Source organism: Anoplophora glabripennis, unplaced genomic scaffold (assembly GCF_000390285.2).
Source record: "Anoplophora glabripennis isolate ALB-LARVAE unplaced genomic scaffold, Agla_2.0 scaffold544, whole genome shotgun sequence".
Lineage (NCBI taxonomy): Eukaryota > Metazoa > Arthropoda > Insecta > Coleoptera > Cerambycidae > Anoplophora > Anoplophora glabripennis.
In genome coordinates this window covers 305,394-329,743 of record NW_019416663.1, presented here as the reverse complement: position 1 = coordinate 329,743, position 24,350 = coordinate 305,394, and the positions used below count along the sequence as shown (strand labels likewise).

General features: G+C 32.3%; 1 protein-coding gene across 5 annotated transcripts in view; it reads right to left on the bottom strand.

Annotated features, from left to right (window-relative positions):
• Nucleotides 1–2,701: 2,701 nt before the first annotated feature.
• LOC108911838 (receptor-type tyrosine-protein phosphatase kappa) overlaps nt 2,702–24,350 on the bottom strand; it is a 236,027-nt gene continuing 214,378 nt past the window's right edge. For all 5 annotated transcript variants that reach the window (XM_018716884.1, XM_018716888.1, XM_018716885.1 and 2 more), the window contains 7 exons: nt 20,504–20,753; nt 16,603–16,679; nt 14,607–14,738; nt 9,058–9,186; nt 4,076–4,263; nt 3,782–3,917; nt 2,702–3,017 (listed from right to left, as the gene is read on the bottom strand). In XM_018716884.1, coding sequence (XP_018572400.1) covers nt 2,922–3,017; nt 3,782–3,917; nt 4,076–4,263; nt 9,058–9,186; nt 14,607–14,738; nt 16,603–16,679; nt 20,504–20,753 — 1,008 coding nt within the window. In that variant the 3' untranslated portion in view covers nt 2,702–2,921. The remainder of the gene's footprint in view (nt 3,018–3,781; nt 3,918–4,075; nt 4,264–9,057; nt 9,187–14,606; nt 14,739–16,602; nt 16,680–20,503; nt 20,754–24,350) is intronic.

The window sequence follows — 24,350 nt, the reverse complement described above, 5'->3', positions numbered from 1 at the left end:
TATCTGTTTAATAAAAATATTAGTTGTAAAACAGCTTGTATTATTTTTTTTTATATATTATACCTAATTTGTCTACATTTTACCACAGTTATCCTTGTATTATATGAATAATGTTTGATACTGATGCAGTTCGTTCAGTGTACATCTATTCAAAAGTGTAACTTCTCTCAGTGTAAACGATTGTGTTTCTGTCAAATCGGTCGACTCTAGCGTGACCACAAAACATCAAAGGAACCGCCGATTCTGTCGCTTCTCGTTGGTATAGTGTTCTCTGATTATACTCCCTTGGGAATAATCGACTACTTCTGTTTTAATTTTGATGTCATAGAAACTGATTTCTACTCCCGACCGTGGAAAAACGTATTTATTTTTATATTATGAGCTAGATTGATAATATTTTTGACAAAATAAAACTACAAAATACAGCAAACCGCCATGATAGGTTGAACACCAATCAGAGCGAATTACGTCACATCTATGTAAATGTCATTTTGTGTCATTCGTACGTCGACAATATCCGCAGTATTTATCTTCGTTTAAATATTTTGTGTTTCCCAACTATCAGTTGCTTAGTTTTGTGTTACCAAAACCATAATCAGGAAACGTTAGGTACTTGAAAAGTTTCTAAAAAAAGGAAAAAAATAAAGCTCAACAACTGCGAGTTAATAAAATATCAAAAAGATTATGTTTGTGATCAAAGGTTTATTCAAACATAAATTGGTGCTGAAATACAAAGAACAGTCCTGCGACACATTTTTGAAAAAACTCGTATTGACTGTTGACGTGAAAGTTGAAGAAGATACGAGACCAACATCAAAGCTGTTTTTGGCATGAGTTAAGATATGGCAGAGTGACGGCCTCACGAGCGTTTGAATTGAGTCGGTGCAAGACCAATGATGCAACTCTGATCACGTTAGTAATGAGAGGAAAAATCTCAGACGCATCGGCCATGAAACGTGATAGAATGGTGGAGGATGAAGTGAGAAAAACTGTACCAGTTTGGGGAAAAAATTTAAAAAATGTGGTATAATGCTATCCCACGATAGCCAATCGCCTGATGGATTCTGTGAAGTCAGTATTATTGAAATTAAATGTACGTACCACGAATATGAAGACTTTTAAAAATTACGTGGAAAAAGGAAACCGACCCAGAAGTTTTATGTGCAGATGGCAGCTACAAATGTATTTTCTATCACGCGCGCTCGCTATGGGACCTATAGTGTAGGGGGTTAGGTGCACGGAAAGTGCTAGATAGTATAACAGCGATAGCGCAACGTTGGAGCATTGCGCTATGAAAATAACATCACGCTGTTGTACTATCTAGCACTTTCCGTGCACCTAACCCCCTATGTTATAGGTCCTATAACGACTCGCACTTGTGACAGAAAATAGTATGTGCAACTCGTTCGGAAAAGTTGCCATAGCGCCATGCCACTTGGGCGCTTTCCGCACTCGCTTCGCTCGTGCGTCAACTGCGTCCGCGTGGCGCTATTGGCAACTTTTCCCCACTCATTACACAATGTACTATAACAGGGCTTCAAAAGGGCTATTTCGATGTAGCTGATTGCAACTACAGTACAAATAAAAAAGTAGAAGTAATTAATGTTACATTTGATGACAACTATATATCTGATTTTCTTAATGTTTTAGTCTCTTTATGGAAAGATAATGTGTATCCATTAGGTATTATACCAAAGTACAATTTGACGGTAAATAAAATACATATACTATTATGGTAACTTTGTGTTTTTATTTAACTAATGAATCTTGCAACACAAAATATTAGCAGGTACTTAGGTACTGTTGACGTTGACAAACATAGATGTAGACGCCATGACATCGACGACCGTTTTTACGTGAGTTTAGACTTAAAATTAAAATATCAATATTTTTCTACTAAATCTATTATTTTCTACAGAAATAAGATATTTTTTGGAAATAGTAAATATTTCCGAACATCATAGAACAGCTTTTCAAAATCTGTCATTATGCCTATTATCAAAATTTGACCACTATAATTTTCACCAGCAGGTACTGCAGTTGTAATTTTTTAAGATTGAAAAAAGGACCAATAAAATTATCACTTATTATTATTATCAATACTCAAAGAAATCTGCATCTGTATATGTAAGTTGGTATTGAGTAGCAGTGACAATTAAGATAGGACATACTTTTGTAGGTTATTCTGATCCACATTCTAATAGATGGATCATTAGTCTTATGTTTGGTGATTTTGCTGACGAACGATCTCATCTGTTTACTCGATATTGCAGATATATTTCATTGTTGAACGAGGATGTAGCTGTAGTCCTCAGGGTAGTTGTTTCTCACAATATAGTTGAAAACATCATATTTATTTCGGTCTTTTCAAATATTTCGAAAACTAATCATGTTAGTCTTGATTTTTTTAGAGACATTATGTTGGTCCTCTGATTATGCAACTTTGCCCCCTTTAGCGAGAAGCCTGTATTTACTGAATATTCAACATACTAAATAATAATGTTTTAATTACCTACTAAGTAATTTGTATTTAAATACATTTTGAAAGTATTTTGCCCAGCTGTCTATTTACATTGAGACTAACAAACGTTTTTATCAAATTTTCTATTTTTTTATTTAGAAAATTACTTTATAAGAAAACTCCACAATTTTTTTTAACAGTAGTCGAGGCGACATCTAGGTAAAAAAAAATGTAAATGGCTGTATATATATAGGTTTATTGAATATGTGAACAATTACATTTAGATTTAGCGGCAAAGTAACAAAAATATACATAGCAATAAATTTACTTTTACCACAAAATATGATTCATTATTACTAATTCACAGTGTGTTGGCCTCAATCGTTACTTGGACTAGACTTGAGAATGAAGTTTCTGCCTCATGGAACACCTAAAATATTTTTATATAGTAGCATAGCATTCAGTGCCTGGTTTTCACTTTTATTTCTTGAAGATCCTTCTGGAGATAGTGGAGGACGTAATGGAGGACGACATCGTAGCAATACTTATATTCTGTCTGAAAACGAACAAAAATGTTTTATACGTTTTAGTTTTCATTTTTCATTTTAATATATCAGTAGTACATATTTCAAACCAGGAAAAAAAATTGTATTAATTTCTTCTACGAAAAAGTTTATATGACATCTCCAGTTCAATCATTGGCGTTTATACCTACTTTGTTCACATTCCAAGAATTAATTTTTGCGCATATTATACAGAGATATTCATATACCATTTTATCCCCTTTATCATTTTTTTTGATTTTTCCAGAAAGAACTTTTTTTTTGTAATCTCAAATTGAATATAGTGTTCCAGACAGTGCCTGATTTACAGTGGTGGGGGCCTGTAGGCTGAAAATTGGTGGGGGCCTATTTAAATTTTAAGAATAAAATATATTTTTCAAAATAATTTTTCTTTATTGTTCATGATGGGGAGGTCTTTAAAAAAATCTTAAAATAATTTGTTTTCATAAAAAAATTTTTTGTTAACATGGTGGGGGCCCCTAGTTGGTAGGGGCCTGTAGGCTGCAGCCTACACAAGCCTTTAGGTAAATCAGGCACTGGTTCCAGACCACATATGTAAATTAAATTTGTGCCACATATTTACTTTGACAGTTTGCAAAATATTCGTTTGGTATTCGCCGTTTTTTTGTTGACAAAAAAGCGAAAAAGATAATTGGAAATGAGATTGTTATACAATACATTTTTTTAAAGATTAGAGGTCAAACCCTTATTATATTCTATCCAGAATAGAGTAAATTATAATCTTGTAAAAGCTTACTATATTTTCTATAAGTTGAGGTCTGTGTCTCCTCACTGTTCTAACAGCTTGGAAAACATCAACTTCGCCATGTTGAATTACTTGTTCGATACAAGCATTAGCGGCACAATATATCCCACACCTGCTTCTTCCGTCGCTAAAATAAAAAAAATGCATTTAAAAATATTTGGTCAATACTAGGTATTCTAATCGGTTTTATTCTAACATTTTTATTTTTTGTCAATTCTTTCTAATACTGTAGTCTTAATATTAACAAAACACAAATAATAATGTTATTTTCTGTAAGGAACTTACGGAGAAACTACACAGACTGGACCATATTCTGTTCTTTGTCTCCACCGCTCTACCATGTTCATTAATTCCACCAAGGAGTTAGTTGAAGTGGGAACTTTGTGCCCCATCGGCCAGCAAGTCAGTTGAAATAATTGGACAGTCTTAGGGGGCGCCTTAACACCAGCCATCAGTTCTGTCAGCGACACTATCTGAAATTATAGTGATATACAGGCAGGGTGATTCATAACATTCAAAAAATTTTGGGAATACATAGATGCGTCATGAAAAATGGAGTCAATATCGTAAAAAATTTTTTGTAAAATCCTTATTGTTTCTGAGAAAAGAATTATTGAAATTGTAGTATTTACAACCCTTACATGGCTGGGCTACTGTAGTCTCTAGCGTCATTCGCGTTGTTCGCTCTACGCAATGCAGTCTCTTCACATGGCTCTAGGCGATTCCGAACACGGAAATCCGATTTCAGTATTAACATTTTTGCGATAGTGTTTACAATAGTTTTTCAAGTGTCAAAAATGGCTTACGTGTATAGCGACTCGGAGTAGATGGATATCGTTTTAATTTATGATGAAGCAAGACAACATCTACAGGTATTTTATGGTGAAACATTTGAGTTATGGTGAAGCAAGGCAACATTTGTGTTAGTTCGTAGAAGACGGGCCCAAATGTGTTTACATGTCGGTGGAAAAAATTTTGAACAGTTGTACATCAGGTAAGTCAAATTATTAATTATTTATTTATAAAATTAATTAAAACCACAAATTAATTTTATTAATTAATAATAATAATAATATCGGCAAAAGTAGTTGAATTTGCTCATATAAAATGGATGTTATAGAATTTTATTTACCTAATTCTTTTCTTGGAAAAGAAATTTTTTCAATTTTTTTGTCCGTTCATTTTTTATTACACTTTGCCGCCGTGCCGGTCGTCGACTGCATGCTTTGTTTTGCGCAAGGTCATACTTTACAGTGGACCAGTTTCTAGTGCCGTTGATTTTTTTTATAAAATTGTATTTGTAAGAGCACATTCATAAATTTTTTTTTGGATACATTCTGAGACCGTGTATTTTGAACTATATCTAGTGAAACCCCTTCTTGAGTTGGTAAATTAACAGACGTCAAAGAACTCGAATAATTTTGAAATGGTATGGAGAATCAATTATTTTTAAATCGTATATGAGAGCTTATACGATTTCATTTTTTAAATTAGAATTATTTAAATAATATTATATTTTAATATAATATTAAGACACTTCATTACTCATATACATTATATTATTTCCAACATTAGCTTTGTATTGTACTGTAAGTTTTTAAATTAAATTTCCCTAATACACGCCTACGGTGTTTGTAGATAATTTAATAAAGAAATAAAAGATATGCTTCTGAAGAATAGAGAAAAAATACAAATTCTATAATCCGAAGAAAGTATATATATGGAATTAAATTCTACGTTTCTAAGATATTTACATATGCACAGTTGTTCATCATCCATGGCTTTATTGGGAAATGTTACGCCTAAACATTTTCTTACAATTCAGTACTAAAGAGCAGGTAGATCTTTATAGATACCTACGTCATCCAGAAGAAGAGACGAGTTGCTCTGAAGGACTTAAATAATTTTCAAACATGCAGTGGTGGTTGGTAAAAATTAAAATAGTCATATTTTCTCAATGAAACATGGGATTCATATCGTTTCTTAGGAATTGATTTCTATGCCCACAATTTAATTGTTTATTTTGCAAATTTCCCGAATCTTTTTCTTGATGGATGTTCTTTTTTCGGGCTTAGACCCCTAAAAATGGTACGGGTCCCACGGTAATTATCACCAGCCGCCATTGCAGTTGTAAGTTTCTAAGGTAGAAAAAAAATGACCAATAAAATTATCACTTATTATCAGCATACATACATAGCGTACATTCAGTTCAATACTGCCACAAGTGTAAATTATAACATTTTTGAGTAGAAGGAAATAAAACAATGGTGTTGTTTAATTAGTTCCATAATTGATAAAATAAATGATAGAGTATACTTACATGTTGCTGATATATAATCATACATAGAAGAATTATAGACTGAGATAAAAATTAGAATTTTGTTAGATATGGCGTTATTGCACTGAAATTTTTATATTTTAAGGAGCCACATCTGCGCCATATCTGTCATATCTGCAAAATATGGTATATTTTAAAACTTAATCACTTGTGGCTGTATTTCATTTCGAAGTTAAATATGTTGGCACTGAAATACTGCCATAAAATCAAAAATTAAAAATTTGCAGTTACGGCGGTATTGAACTGGATGTATGATAGATACACATTTCAAGAAAATTTTGTTCAGCTTTGACATGCAATGCAGCATCTCGACAATTATTTGCAATAATCTTGCCTTTTTCAGTGAAAGCCTGATGAACTCATCACCAAACTGTCATATTATGATTCATATTGTGAAGTTTTGTTAATTGCTTTGTACTTGCTGTTGGCTTATTTTCAATTTCGTTCAAAATTAGAGCACATGATTGTCATTTCCATCCCTGTCTTTATTATTTTAGCAGTGATACTCAAATAAATGAACTTTCTCCTTATTTTGATTCGTACGCAGTATTTACAAAATCTGACAGCGATTCATGGCGTTGATTCTGGAGTACCTCTTTGCAACCCATGCATTTTCATGTAGGTACAAACAAATACGTACGTTAGTATCGTCGTCAGATTAAAATTTACATTTCACTTCCAATATTTCCAAGGATTATATACTGTATTAGGAATAAATTTTGCGACCTATGCCTTTATGGTCATTTCAATGAAAATAAGAGTTAATTAATTAATTAATTTGTTTTGGAAAAAATACACTTAAATGGAAAATCTAATTCTAAATAGAATAATTAGCCTAAAACTGAAACATGTATTGTACGCAATCTTTAAAAATGTGTCTGAATGCTAATTATCTAACTTGGAGATTGAAGTTTTAAAATACAGTGTAGGAAAGTACGGATGGCCTATGAGAAGTTACGTGAGAGCGATAAAGTAAGCCATAGAAATCCATGTGATAGACAAGGATGGCTATAATGAAAGCATCGAATAGTAAACGCCCATTTCGCCCTTCCACAAATAAGAAGTGGATCTTATTTGTGGCAGGGCGAAATGGGCGTTGACTATTAGACGCCTTCATTATAGCCATCCTTGTCTATGACATGGATTTCTATGGCTTACTTTATCGCTCTCACGTAACTTCTGATAGACTATCGGTACTTTCCTACACTGTATAGTATTTTGCTAGTTCACATTGATTATCGTTTTTGAGGGCAGGAGTAAATAATTCCTGAAAAATCGCGTTACCTGTATGTTCTCTATTGGTATTTACTCACCTATATTGTATTGTACGACTAATTTTAATTTTCTCAATCTTAAAATCTCACTCGCTTTGCTTATATTTCAAAAATCGTTACTTTACCGTTATTTATGAATAAAATATAAACATAACCAGAACATACTGCCTAATCATTAATAAAGTGCGATGCTGGAAAATACATGAAGTATACCTACCTATCATTCGAAGCGTAAAAGAAATATATTTGACATGAGACTAAATTACATTTTGTCCGGGTTGTTGGCGACTCCAGAAAATACAATTAATTTTTTTGATATATTACGAGCCTCAGGTCCGAATGTCATGTTTCATATCCGTTATTTGTGAGCAAAAAGATACCCACATAATAAACCATAATTGTACAGGGGTATTCGCATAATATTTGACCACCTTAACTTTCTTACTTTTCTATGGAAATAGTTAATAATGCATTACAAAACAATTGCACTTCGGAGGTACTATAAATTAAACATCTGTTTTTTTTTCCACGATTGCAACTGTATACACATGTTTTATGTTTATATACTTTCGTTTATTTACTGACCATATGCAAGGAATATAGCTAGGATTATCTTGGAATCAGTGCGTATCTATGCCATTCCATTTTATTAAATTTACTAAACAAACTATTCAATTCTTTATTGTAAACGTATTCTAAACAATACAATACAACGCAATATAATGCCAGTGTTATTAAACTCATTGGTAGTAGGTACCAACATCGTTCAATATCAACAATAACAACAACAACAACAAAAACAACAACAACACTTATTCTCCCTTAATTCATATAAATTACTAGATAGTTTTTTGTTTATTTTATCTTTCAAACTTTCAGGTGCCCTGTTGTGAAAGAACTAAGATGGGGGGTCAAATCAAGACTTCTTGCGGACCATAAAATTGCCGCTTTACAATAGAAACTTGGTTGAAAGAATGTTTTTCATCTAGAACAGGATGGAGTTATCACAAAACAGTTTTCATAACTGATATAGGTAGCTCTTTTTTTATAAAAAATATTGAGATTTCGTAAGTAAATTTAATAGAAAACATAAAAATATGCTTTGATTTCATGGCTGCCCATTTTGATTTTATCCGTTGTGGAGGGTCAGTAAAGAAACCAAAATATTGTGCAAACTGTTAAATATATGATATGTATAAACTGTTGTAATCAGAAAAAAGGCAAATTCTTCCATTAAAAAAACGGAACTTGGACTCGAAATTCAACATTCAATCGTTTTTTTACATATCTTGAAGATTGCAAGAAAATGTCTGGGTAGAATGTAATGTGAATAACCCTTGTACATACCAGTAAGGTGCATGAAATATTAAAAAAAATATAAATCTGTATTAAAAGTAAACATTTATGTTTAATTAATTAATACATAAACTTTAATTAAAATTTATTGGTTAATGGGACTTTCATTAGAAAACGTCACGCTTTTAAAACAGAATGGAAAGCATTTTCGAGCTCCGAAATAAACAACAAGAATTTTAATTGTGTATAAAAGTTTGAGTTAAATCGACTTTAAGCGTTAATTAAAACGATAACTTATTAAAAGATTGGGGTAGGGATAAATCTAGGGATCTATTTTTTGTGGATAACTTTGTTCTTACCTTTTTGTTTATACGGAAAACCCAAGTTTTGATATTCGAATAGTGGCTGTGCGAGATGTGATCAATTGTGAACACTGGGCCGTATTTTTTCGGAGCCCTCCCTTCAGGCCAAAATGGCGGAAATTGTTGCTGAAACAAAAATCATTATATATTATTAATATCTATATAAGTAGTAAATACACATTTAAACCTTATGTAGGTATTGGCCTTAATTTATATAACTACATATTAGCAGATAATTACAAAATAAAATTCTTATAAAATCGGTATTGTTGCTATAACTACACACATTTTCTTAAATTACTTTACGTACGTATTAGCTTAAAAATGTCCAGGATTATAAAAAAAATCAGCCGTCTAATTTATTTAAACAAATTTCCAAATTTTCAGTCCATACCAAATGTCCATTAATTAAATATACTCGTGGAAAGGTGCTTTAGGTTATTATTACATAAAATATATATATATTTTTTGAACTGAATAAACGACTTAATTTATTTTCATTCTTGTTAATAGTGCACATTACTCTTCTCAATTATATCTTCAAAGTTAGTAAGCTAATAAAAAAGTATCTTCAAGAAACAGAAAAGTCTCCTAGTCTCGAAAAAGATGATTTTGGAAAAGGTAGGATTTAGTCCATTCGCTCCTTTCCACTATAGGAACTGCAGAATTTAAATCTGTACAGGGTCCTCCAATTTCCATATTATAGGGAGGTATCTCGTATTTTTTCAGGAAAGACGAAAATACCATGGCTAAATTTGAAAACCACATTTTTCTATATTTTGGTTTGTTTAATGGATACAAGGAGTTTTTCATGTTTGACCATTTTTTCAGTATCAAATTTGTTGTCGAATAATTTTTTATTTGTGAAAATTTGTATGTATACAGGGTGTCCCGTTCATGTTTCAAAAAAACTTGTGTGCAAGTTCCTCATGGAAAAATAATAGGGGTAGTTCATATAAAGTTTTTTTCTTAGACGCCCTGTTTTCGAGATACAGTGTGTTGAAGTTGTTACTTTCCAAATGGTTTTCCTTAATTATCTTTAAATCGGCTAAAGAAAAAATGTTAAATTAGTACACGAATAAACATCACCTGTACGTTAAGAATAATGTGCAAACTAGGATACTAGGATACTACAAAAAAAAGGTATACTTGTCGAAATTCAGTAGCATGTACCATTTTCGAGAAAAATGAATTTTTATCTTTAGCCGATTTAAAAATAATTAAGGAAAATCATTTGGAAAGTAATAACTTCAACACACTGTATCTCGAAAACAGGACGTCTAAGAAACAAACTTTACATGAACTACCCCTATTATTTTTCCATGGGGAACTTGCACACAAGTTTTTTTGAAACATGAACGGGACACCCTGTACCTATATGCTTTTTATGCAATTATTTGCATTAAAATTCATTTTTTATCACATTCTATTTTTTAGTTAGGTATAACACACATGTATTAATAGGACGCTCTATATGTTTGTAAATATATCTTTTGATTTTTAAAACTTATTGAAAATTTTCTATTTAATGATTTAATGATTTCGAAATAAAGAAGTACTATTATTAAAATCAAATTTCCACCCTATGTAAAGAGAAGTTTAGGAACATTTCCCTCAATTAAATGGCAATTAGAAAAAACGAACTCGACTAAGTACACTAACTTTGGCTCTGAATAAAAGTAATAAGTATACGAACAATAAAGTACGTTTGAAAATTTAAGAGTAAGTTATTAAATCTAAAATATTTGTCCTATATCACGAATACGGTTAGCGAAATGAGAAAACCCAATGTTTATCTTATCTCAAGTAGCATATCCTTTTGTATTCTTTTAACTTCATTTAAAATTCCAAGATTGAAAGAACATAAAAGATGTATTCATATTCCTTTCTTTTATTTCACTAAATTTATATAGAAGAAATTGTAAATTCAAAAAATATCCTTTTGCTGCAAATAGACTGAAATAATACGTAGATAAATTATGTTATATGAACATAGGTACATTGAATTGTGACAAAAGGGAAATTTAAAATTTAGTTGAAGAGGAATTGTATCTACAAAATTTTGAAAACGAAGTATATTCTACTATAAATTTTGTGAGGTACAAATAATAAGTACCTCACTGCACTTAGGGAAATATCTTTCAGCCATAGGTAGAAACTGATTAACCTTAACAAAATGTCGGTATTAAATAGTCTTAAATATTACGCATAATAATAATAATAATATCTCTACTCCTCATTCTAACTACGAGAATTAGCCCAGAAGTCGGAGACTTGTGCGGGAGAGGAGGCGGCATATTATTATTAATCAGGCCGCATTTGCGCCCAGGAACGACTTATGTTGGTAGGCCCTAACCACCATTCAGTGCAGGAATGAGGGAAACCTGGAAAACCTCATTAATTAGGGGGGGTGGTCAATGNTGTAGGCCCTAACCACCATTCAGTGCAGGAATGAGGGAAACCTGGAAAACCTCATTTAATAGGGGGGGTGGTCAAATATCAACCGGTGTCAATCTCTCACATTGACCCAAGCCAACATTCTTCCACCCTACCATACCTGCACAGAGGGTGCCAATCCTCCGTACAAGCATAGCTAATCTACGGTCTACCGGCCGCGGGATTCGAAACTCGGGCAGATAGCACGCATCGATTTAAGTACTGACGCCTTAAACTGCGCGGCTGTCGACTATAATAAAAAAAATATTGCTAAAGAAATCTAGTAGATAAAAAGTTTTTTATTTATTACTCCAAATCTCCATATTACGGTAACCATAATCATAATCTTCTACCTTTGCAAGAGTTTTTATCGTTTAAGTTTTCATGCTAGGATGACTACTTTTATGATAATCAATTATGTTTTTTTATTTCAAATAAGTTACTTTTTAGACGTTAGTAAGTGGTTTTAATCTTGTAACTAATTTGTGCACTAGTGCACTTTATACTTAATACGTTACAAGTAAAAAACAAGATACCTGTAATTTGGACAATCCCACCATCCCTGACTATTTACTTTTAACTTTTTGTATATGAAACAAAAATTGTGAGCCAAAGTTGATAACTTATGAGCAGATAATATTATTTTCTTCATACAGTCAAAACCTTGTTGGTTATTAATATTATTTATATTACTTATGTCATATAAAACCTTACTATTAATTTTGTACATTATTGGTCCTTGTCTCATTCAAAGTATTCTCCTTCTCTATTCATACACTTTTCTCAACGGTGTTTCCATTTCGCGAAGCAATCCCGAATAGCTTTATTTGAAATGGCCTTTAAGGTCTGCGGTGAATTTGCTTTGATGTCATAAATAGTCTGTAAATGACATCCTTTCAGCACTGAATTTAATTTCGGATATAAAAAAAATCGTAAGGAACCAGGTCTGGCAAGTAAGGAGGGTGTGGGAGGACAGTAGATAATCTGATTTGGCATAAAACTGACGAATTGACAAAGCTGAGTGTGCGGGCGCGTTGTCATGGTGTAAGAACCATGAGTTTTGTAACAAAATCTGAGACTCGTGATAGATTACTTGTTAGTTCTCGGAACGGATGGGTCAAGTCAGTCAGCAATAATTTTATTGAAAAGTTAAGGGTTTTCAAGTAGGTTTAGCATCGTCATAAAGTCGCTGAGAAACTGGTGCCTCTTGTCACCGGGAGTAATAAATTTGCAAAGCTCGACCATCGCAGTCCTTCGGATAAGGTCTCATGAAATTTAGCAATGATTTTGAACAGGTAGGCTTAGATCGTCGGGGCCATGTGTTGGGTATCTGGTATTGATTAACTGCGTCGGTTTAGCCCATGGTGAAGGGAAAAATCGATATTTCTAATAACGTGAGAAATACATTAGAAAAGACATAGGAATTCCAAGATATTTAAATAAGTTGTTAGAATGTTGTGAGAAAAATAATAATAGATCAAATAGCTGGTTTTTAGGCGGATTTTCCAAGCTATAAGAATAGATTAAATGAGATTGACTAATCCGTCCCGTGATGCTATACGGAATCATAAGAGGAAGGTGTAGGGTTACTTGTAAGTTGTTTAGTCACAAAATTATCCATACAACTGTAAATTCAGTCAATTAGGCATTAACATGGTATAGTTACGCCATTCCAATCCCCGATATTCAGGGATCCCGCCAATAAGATAATAACCGAAACTTCTGCACCTACCCAAGAAATGGGCGTGTCGAAGAGAGATGTCGAATTCAGAAGAGATCTCCGAAAAAAAGGCAGTTTCTCTTTCGATTCCACACTGGCAGTTTTCTTCTTTTTAGAGTCTCGGGTGAATTTAATCATGAATAAAGTCTCCAAATTCTGTTATGAATTCGCGTTGGGTTCCCTGAATCTCGGATTGCGTTATCGCGTGTAAATTAATTAATAATGTTTATTCGAATCCGTTGTGTCTTCGTTATTTTGTTTATTTGTTTTGTTTTTATTGTTATTAAAAACCTTCCTCGAAGTATTGGTTTTCTTGTCCTTCCAAAATAAGTGTCCATCGAGTGAGAGTGGAGCACCCTTTACAACCAACACCTGGATTATACTCTTCGTGAGCGACGTATGGTAAATGTCTAAAAATCATTTTTCAGTCAAAATATCATGGCATGACCCAATTGAGATCCTAACCTCTTCTGCAATTTATTTGACAGTCAATACTGATGCGTATCTTTGACAATTGAGTGATAACTACTTTTAAATCTTGAAAATCATTCGTAACATTGCGTACGACTCAGAGTATCATCTCCGTAAACTTGTGTCAAAAGTTGAAACGTTTCTGTGAAACTTTTCCTCAGTTCCACGCAAAATTTTACGTTGCATCGTTGTTCCAGAAAATTGCACATTTCAAAAATCGACACTAACGAAAAACGTTGCACTAAAATGACAATATCACGGAAAAAACTAAATAAGATATCAACAATCCAAGAACATGTGGTTACAGAGAAGGTTAGGTGCAACGCAATGCTCCAAACCGAATATCACTAAATATCTCCATTAGCGCGTAATTCATAAAGTTCTTTGTATGTTATTTGTACGAAAAGTGGGCAGCGCGTTCTTCCTGTTGCGTTGTTGTACGATTAGTACGCGCTAATAAAATATCTAGTTACTATAATAAAATTTTTATTCGATCCATGTAGCTACAGCTAAATTATTTTTAATAGTTAAAAAACAGGGTCCAAATAAAATTAATTAACTGGTGTAACAAGTTATCTTGTTACATTTAGCAGAAAAAATTACATATTCAGCGTAAGGAGGTGCCCTATTGTTCCAGTAAGACGCCAACATGGGGTAGTACAATCGTATTAGCAAAATAATTGTTATTAAATTTGGCGTATGATATTGTGATACTAAAAAGAAAAATCCCCATTATATACAAGTTCCATAAGAAAAACTTTTTTTTTGCCGATTTCTATCAGTGTGAAAATATAAGATACTAACTGATACTAACTCTGATTTTTATTCAGATGTCATGAAGTCCTATAGCTTGATTTACCCCTGAATTTGTATGTAAAAAGAACTGACAATTAAATAAATGTACGATAATTCAACTTACTGAATTGTGGGGAGGTACGCACAGCACAACCACAGCAGAACATTCGTAATCGTATACTAAAGACCAGAATTCTCCACATGTAGATTTAATTGGCCATTCAGTCACAATGTATTCACGGGGTTTCGTATATCCCTAGAAATAATGAAACAAATTAGTATATTTAATAAATGTATAACATATTCATATTGATTTTAAGTCCCGTTGTTCATAAGCATTCAAATATTATCAGAAATATTCAACATTCAACAGCAACCGAAGTACAAGATTATTACTACTACCATGTTTGCTTGGAAGATATAATATTATCTAAATTTCAATTTGTTATTAGTCTAAGAGGAGAGTTTGTTGCAATTTTTTAATTTTATGGTTAAAAAATATTAAAAAACTATGAATCATTGTTCAGGATAATCAAAAAATAGGTTTCTATTACCTTGTAAAGTGGTGAAGTTTTCACAGAAGTATTAGCATTTTAAAAAATATGTTTTGCCCTTACAATTACTTCATTTTCATATAAATATAGTATTTCCATGAATGGAGCTAAAAATACTTTTTTAATTTCAGTTTTAAGTAAAATATTGCTGTTAAAAATATCCTGTTTGTTAAAATGCATATAAATGTAATTTTAATAAGACAGCATGTACAGGGTAAGAAATTTTTAGATCTCAATAATATACCATGTTAAGAAGCAGAGCCAATCTTTTTTCAATATTAAATACCGAACGACGGTAATATCAATAACAAAAAAAATGTTTGTAATGAAAGTGGCATCAATTATTTTCCTGATGTTTTAAAATTATTTTCCATTATACAGGCTGTCCCATTGCTTTTAGGCGTAACCTAACATTATTTTTTCAAAGAGACATTGTAGCCTTTTTTAATTTTTTGTTTGAATTTAAGATTCGATTGACTTTATATTTATTTCGATTAGAAGAATAGTAATTTAAGTTTACACGGATATTTTTAACAAAAATCTGACATTTTGGGGAAGGATTCTGGACTTGATTAAAAAATAATTATTAATGTAATTTTATTTATGGAAAGTTAAATAGACCTTTCCACCAACATACATTTTTTCTATTCATGTTGTTCAGAATTAAAATATATCTTGTTTCAAATTTGGAACTAAGTAATTGTAGTTCGATTGTTTCAATTTCTCCATCCTATGCAGGTAAACTGACATTAGATGATTTTATAATTCTATGATTGTCAAATTAAAAAAAATATGAAATTGGTATATGGACATATTTTTTTTTAGCTTTTCAGAAATGAAAATATGTTACAGATAATTCTATAATTATACACAACGTCAAGACTTCCAAATGGTAAATTTCAATTTCAAATTTTTTCGTCGTTGACAGCTACGGTTAAGGGGATCTGAGGACATTCCCTGCTTACCAAATGTGGTAATTTCCATAAATTGGAGAATAAAAGAAAATGCCTTTTTTCTATTCTGTGCACGTAGATAACAGTATATTGTATTTAAACTAACTAACTAAACTGACTAAAAACTCCTACTTTATTTATATGAGAAAATGAAAGACAATCAAACGTAACTGCCTGCAAAGTAAGTAAAACTAAGATTTCACGGTAATGCTTATTCTTTACTATGAGCAAACTATTTCTATCTGCAATCCAATACGAAAAACTGTTTATTAGTCCTAGAAATTTATGAATATGCATGGAGAATATGATAATATTTTATCATTTATGGTGGAAACTAAGCTACTGTTATTTGTGAATTAGTCCTTTATAATTTACATATTTGCTTTCCACTCGTGCTCAACTTTAAATACATAAATCTTTCTAGCACAAGCATCTACTTTTTTGTATTTTCTCGGAATTAGCCTAAGGAAAACCTGTTTTACAATTTACCAGATATGATCTGTTAATATAATAATTTCTTACAATTTAAAATGTAAAAATCCAAAATTAATAAATATTAAATGCTTTTAAGCGGCATGTTTGCTTTGACAATGTTTATCTATAATGTACTTACATCTACAAATACAGCATTTATATAGTCGGTATAGCTATTTCCTTGGAATGATGTTAAGTATGGTCGAAAGTTGTCAGCTATAAAAAGACAAAATATTTAATAATAATATTAATAATATTTATTTGAGTATATATTTTTTACAAATTAATTTATAGTCATTTATGCACTAACATACATTCAAAGTCATATACACACGTGGATATACACATCCGAAATCTATTTTTATCTGAAATTAATATAAATTAGTATTTTTTTTACTGTTGTACGTACCAAAAATGTGAGCAACAATAATATATATAATTGTAAAGAGATTATCAGATATTATAAAACAGTATCACAAAATTTTCTGTACTACTTAAATCGTTAATTATTTTTAAGGTTTAGTACAGTAATGAGAAGAGTCGTTTTAGCCAATATTATGTAAGATAGTTCACGTTAAAAATATTTAGATATTATTGTAAAAATATATCAGTCTTGCAATTTTGGACATTTTACGAACATCTATGTCATTTATAGTGATAGTGCAGGCAGTGTAAGTATCTATTATTTTTTATCTCGTCTTTTATTTGTTTTACTAACAATTTTTTTTTAATAAAAATTAATTTATAGTAAAATTTTTATTCCGGCGCATTCGCCATTTTCTCGAAGAATGTTCAGCATATTATGCAATTAAGGAACAGCCCTTTTAGCATCCGGTAAGAAAATATCAATCAAGGGTCTAGTCTAGATCATAATACATAAACATCGGATAGCGAACATATAAATAGGCTCAAAACGCTTTCTAGCGACAGTACATACTTTGTAATCGTTTCAGTTGTTTGACTGATATTCTGTACTTACTTACATTCAAGTGTTAAATAAATTGTTTTTAACAACATAATCTTTAACTTGCACAATATAATTACATCTTAAGTTTTTAAAAATACAGGGCATCCCGAATTTTGTCCAAGAAAATTCAAGAACCCATAGAAGAGACTTAAATAATGGAGAAGAAAATAATGGAATTTTGTTATATAAACTTAATTTTGATTTTTGAGGTAAACGGCTTTGAAATAAATTTAAAAAACATATATCTCTAAATATCTTAGAAACGAAGTTATTGAAACGAAATTTTGTATGAACAATACACAAACAAAATGATATTCAACGTGAAAACATTAAGTCTCAATGTAAACCAGTACAAATTAACAATTTTTTAATATAATTTGTTTAGATAAATGCATCTGAATTTATTTAAGAATAACATCCTGTTTCTTGAAAACGAGGCTCCTTTGTTTTTGACACGTTGACGTGGAACACCATGTATGACATGAAAGGACCACGCATACAGTTAATGGAAATCGGCAACCCGTCAAATTGTCTGAAAATGAAATATTATAGTTTAAGATGTCCTGATCAAAAGTTGTTACGGGTCCAAGACGCAAAAATGAATACTTATCGAGATAAGCCACATTGAAAGTGAGCGAGTCCCAACGCTCTTATATACAGGGTGGTCTGAATTTTATGCAGGAAACTTCTAGGGCAGATAGATCTTTTTAAAAGAGTAAATGTTTGCCTTATAAACATAGGTCTAGAACGGCCTCGTTTTAGAGATACAGGGTGTTGAAGTTGTTAAAAAAAAATATTTTTTGTTTATATCTCCGGAATCCATCGACCGATTTCAATAAAATTTAGTACAGATAATGTATGATAGTAGGCCTTATATTCCTTAAAATATAAGTTCTAAAGATTCAACCAGTGGTGTACAACTGGACAGGGTCACCCCTTTTTTATTAAAAAAACTTACGCCACTGTATTTTTTACAAGCTATTGTAACGAATTTATATTCTAATGCACAAAATACGTAAAAAGGTAACTTGAATTTTTTCCCTAAAGTTCACCGTTTTCAAGTTATTCATACCAATACAATCCCCTTGTGGCAGACACTTTATGCTTAAAAGTAAGTGCAATTTGTAAGCACATCGACACAATTCTTTACACTCATCGCCTTCATCTTTTTGGAATAAAACAATATTTGGAAAATCACGACAAAGGAATGAAAGGCACAGAAATGAAATTTTTAAAGCATTTGACGACGATCCTTGAAAAGTTCTACGTAAGGATGGCAGAAATCCGTACCATTTACAACCTGTGCAAAATTTACTTCCGGGAGATGCAGACGCCTGATTTTTTATCAGTGGTTGTTTGAATTCTTACTAGAAATACTTTGGACCGATGAGGCTACTTTCACAAGGCGAGGGGTAGTGAATTTTCACAATCTGAATCTGGTCACAAGAAAATCCTCATGAAATTCGTCATTTCTAAACTTTCTAGAAAACCATCTATTTGAATTATTAGAGGATGTTCCATTAAATATACGACAAAATAGCTGGATACAAATGGATGGTGCTCTTGCGCATTTTAGGAGAATAATACAACAATGGCTTAATGAAAATTATATGAGATGGTGGATAGGTAGAAGACCAAATGCCAATGTCAACCATAATCGTGCAGAGGGTCCAGTGTCTTGGCCAGCCAGATCCCTGGACTTCTATGTTTGGGGTGACCTAAAAAAAGTTTACTCCAATAGATACTAGACCACAACTACTGCAGCGAATAGAAGACGGATCTAATGAATTAAAAGAAAACCACCACATAATATTAGCTTCAATTAGTTCCATTAATAGAAGATGTAGGGATTGTATTTGTGTGAATAACTTGAAAATGGTGAACCTTAAGGAAAAAATTCAAGTCACCTTTTTTACGTATTTAGTGTATTAAAATATAAATCCGTTACAATAATCTGTAAAAAATACAGTGGCGTAGGTTTTTTTTTATAAAAAGGGGATGACCCCTGTCCAGTTGTACACCACTGGTTAAACCCTTAGAGCTCATATTTTAGGGAATGCAAGGCCTTCTATCGTACATTATTTGTACCAAATTTTATTGAGATCGGTTAATAGATTCCTGAGATATAAACAAAAAAAAATTTTAACAACTTCAACACCCTGTATCTCTAGAACGAGGCCGTTCCAGACCTATGTTTATAAGGTAAACTCCTATTATTTTAAAGAGATCTATCTGTCCTCGAAGTTGCCTGCATAAAATTCGGACCACCCTGTATAGTCTTTTTTACGGCAAGCCATATGGCTCATCTCTCTTTATCTCTTTCCCTCTGAGAGAAACAAGGCGAATAGTTTTCAGTGCCGAGCCATAATTCTTGATGAATATAGCATACTGCATATCTAAGCCACTGGATCGAATTTGAGAATTAATTTTTTCATAAATAAGTGTTACCATCGAAACGATTAAATAATTGGTAGAACCAAGCAGAATATTACTGATAAAAGCAGCCCATACTTTTATATTAAGTCCACGCTAAAAACATCTTTCCATAACGACATGGGGATTTTTATCTGCGTAAACAGGTTGCTTATGGATATTTATTATCTTAAGTTTCGTGAACACGAATCGTCGTAAAAAGAATTTGCCTGTTATATAGGGTTTATATTGACGAATAAACGGCAGGATCAAGAGGTAGAAATTGTTGAACTGGGTGAACATGAAAAAGATGAATTCACTCTGTTCACTGTACTTTTAGAAAATATAGTTTGTCTCTATTAATTTGACCCTGGGTGCCGGGTTTGGGCCCGGTGCCACATTGGGTGTTCGAGTTTGATGAAGACGTCTGGCGTTACTTCTGTTAATTTTAAACCGACCAATTCTGAAAGACGTCTTTCAATAGTTCTGGAAATTTGACGATTTGGGATTGGACTATTCGGATATCGACATGTTTAAACTAAATTAAATTAAATCAGTTACTTTGCATTTTTTAATGTTACCTCCTACTAGACAAAATTAGAATAATTCCACGAATATCTAAATACTGTAAATCCAATGTTAATAAATATTAGGTGCTTACGCGGGACAATGAGGACGTCTCTGTTCTTTTTTCGGTTGTCTCCACGGTGTCCACCGGCACAGTCCCCTATGGTAAAACGAGGAGTCTGCTTGCAGATCAGCATGTACTCCCTCTGGTACTCGTTCATCTTGGTGTTCGGGTCTTTAGACGATTTTTGCTTCAGTCTTTGAGACAGCTCGCTCACTGGAAACCAGGAATTTCCGCAGATCACATGTTCTTCTAAGGTGTCATAAATGAACTTGTATTGGTCCTGAAAAAAATTAATATTATAATGTATGGGTTGTAGTAATTACAAAAAAGTTAAGAAGGGACTCTTTCATAATTAAAATGCGGCTTTTTTAAGATTAAGAAACTCAAATGAATATCAATTTTACTTTGTGAAAATAAATTATATGCAGTTTAATTTTAATTAGCTATCAAATTATATATTAATAACATTCACCAAATATTGGCTAAGATTTGGTGAATATATACTATTCTTGGGAAACAAAGTAATTTTAATGTGCATATTTTCATTACATTTGGTAAATAAACACCTGTCTGTCATTTTAATTTGTGTTCATTAAGTTGATGAAAATAAACACTAACCCAATAAATATAGTAAGGTAACTATTGTTCTAGTTATACAGAAAAATATTCAATTTAGAACATCACGAGTAATAATGAGGTCTCAAGAAGATTTTTATAGAAAAATGAGTCATGCTACAATATTCGTCGTTTTACCAGGTACAGAATATGCATCATTTAATTAGGTCGCTCTGTATCTTTTCTGAGAATAAGCTTGAATGCTGAATATATGTTAAAAAGCAAATGCCAATTTCTTTGTAATATTTAATAAAATTAGGATGTTTTATTTCTATATTATACAGAATGTTTCAAATTGGATACATTAGTACTTCGAAAAGTAGAAATAAAGGGAATAATTAAAGCTACACAAAAATTGAAAGCACTTCCTTATTAAAGCCATTTTCGCCTTTCTATCCAGGTCTGCATCTAGGAGGGGGCTACGGGAACTATAGCCCCGGGCCTTACGAAATCGGGGGCCCCGGCAAGATCTTTTAAATATTATATTCTATTATATATATTATATCTTATTATTATTATTATTATTATTATTATTATTATTATTGCTATTTTATTTACTAGAAAGAGAATATTTCTATTTTTATTTGATTATTTGTTAAAAGATAATTATATAATGCTATTAAGAGGGGAATAAAGANTATATTATATATTATTATTATATATTATTATTATATTATATCTTTTAAATATTATATTGGTAAATCGCTAATTGCGTGATATTTTTTTAGAATTAAAAGAAAGGGTGTTTAGTTTTTCTATATTGGTAAGTCGCTGATTACGTGAGCTTTTTTTTAGAAAAGGTATTTCACAGAGCTAGCCCCAGGCCCCACCATAGGCTAATACGGCCCTGTTTTTATCCGAACATGAAACTGGACATTTTATATTAATAATTGGAATAACGGCTTCAAAAGTTATTACAAAAATATTGAGTTTTTTCAACATCACTTACTTAAAATTTCAATTTTTTCTGTTAGTCTCTAAATACAGGATTGTAAAAGAATGGCAAATCTAGGTAAACAAAAGTTTCTGGAATACTTTTCGTTTTTGATCAGTTTTGAAGACATTTTGACAAGACTGTGTCTCATAGTTAGAACAGAAAAAACTAGAGTTAATAATTTTTCTTATAACGATTTCTAAAGGTTCTATGTTTTAAAGATAGAAAGTTGAACATAGTTATTGATTAATTACTCAGGAACTATTGAAAGCATACCTAAATTGGGTATAGTATAGTTCTCATAACAACAGCTACTTTCTTGTCAAATACGAAGAAAGAATGGTGTTAGAATTAAGACCAATTTTACATATTTCTTTAGATCGCATGCAATCAAGGTCGAGATTATTTAAATCGTATGTTTAAGACTACAATTAAAATCACAGATTTTTAAACTGATTTTGAATTTAAAAAATTGTGATTACGGTGTTACAGAATCAGAAATTAAACGATATAATTTATAAACAAAAATTTAAATTCTTCAACTAAATGTCATAAAGTTTTAAAATCATTAAATATATGAAATATTAACTTCATAAAAACAACGAAGAGATATTAAGAGTTATATTTTCTGAAGTAATTTATATTTGGCATTTCTCTTATAATTTAAATCTGTTTGGAGTATTTCGTCATTGTGCAAACTTACAAACTAATAATAACACAGCCCCACAAAAAAAAGTGTTCGGACTTGTGGGTCGGACATATGTATTCCCATGTATTTTTCGACGCTGAATCCGATCCCGAGCTCAGAAATGGCCCTCCACGTCTAAAATGGCCTCTATAGGGTCTGAAAGATGGATTCCGGGGTGAGGCGAGGTCGAAGGTGTATTCTAAAGCCAAAGCCTGATTTGTGGTCGAAAAGTTTATGGCCAACTGAAATTCCCCATTTGGGACCGAGAAAATGACCCCTTAGGGGCCGGAAAATCGTATTTCGGACATCGCAATCGCAACAGTGGTACTTTTATGTACTTTTAAATTCTGGAACTCAGACTGTGCTCGAAAAGTTTATGGCCAACTGAAATCTCCCGTTTGGGAATAGGAAAATGACCCCTTAGGGTCCGGAAAATAGTGTTTTGGACGTCGCAATCGCAACAGTGGTTTTCCCATGAAAAAATACCCCTGCCGGGGTTGGAAAATTGAGTGATTTCAATATGTTCTTCTACTCTGCAAGTAGGTTTGAGGTCGAGAAGGTTCTATCACGCTCGGTTCACGCCTTAATTCAAGAATTACTCCTGGGTGATAGTTTTCCCAGGTATCTAAAATATTCTTAATGCCCGATCCACCGATTCCAATGCCTCTATCCTTTTCCCATATATTTCTCTACACTCAATTGTCAGTACGGAACTTCAGAACGCTATAAAGTATAAAGTATAAACGATACAGTATACCGACAGTATCTCATCATACGGAAGTATATACAAAATACCACTGTTGCGATTGCGACGTCCGAAACGCGATTTTCCGGCCCCTAAGGGGTCATTTTTCCGGTCCCAAACGGGGAATTCCAGTTGGCCATAAACCTTTCGAGCACAGTCTGAGTTCCAGAATTTAAAAGTAGGTACATACAAATACCACTGTTGCGATTGCGACGTCCGAAACACGATTTTCCGGTCCCTAAGGGGTCATTTTCCCGGTCCCAAACGGGGAATTTCAGCTGGCCATATACTTTTCGACCACAAATCCGGCTTTGGCTTTAGAATGCACCTTCGACCTCGCCTCATCCCGGAATCCATCTTTCAGGCCCCATAGAGGCCATTTTTGGCCCCTGGGGCCAATTCCAGAGGTGGAGGGCCATTTCTGAGCTCGGGATCGGCGTCGAAAAATACATGGGAATACATATGTGCGACCCACAAGTCCGAACACTTTTTCTTTTGTGGGGCTGGGTAATCTATCTAGAATTCTATAGTGAGTTAAACATCGGATCCTAATTAAAATACAAATTCAAAATGCTCACAGTAGTTATTTTTTTTTTGTAAGTAGAGTATATTAAAATTGATTCTTCTGCGATTTGGTTTTATGTTAGTAATAAAAAAGGTCATTCCAGAATCCCCTAGGGAATAATCGACGACACTGTGGCATACACCAATCTAAAATCAATTGTCAACGAGTTTGCTGAATATTTTCGTCGTGTTCATACCATATCTGATATTAGTTACGTGAATCACTTCGTAGAAGAAGCGTACGTTAACGAAAATGTTTTTGTTAATTCAATACTTGAGGCAGATCAGATTAGGGTATCGAAAAAAAGATAAACTTATTTCGGGGATTGAT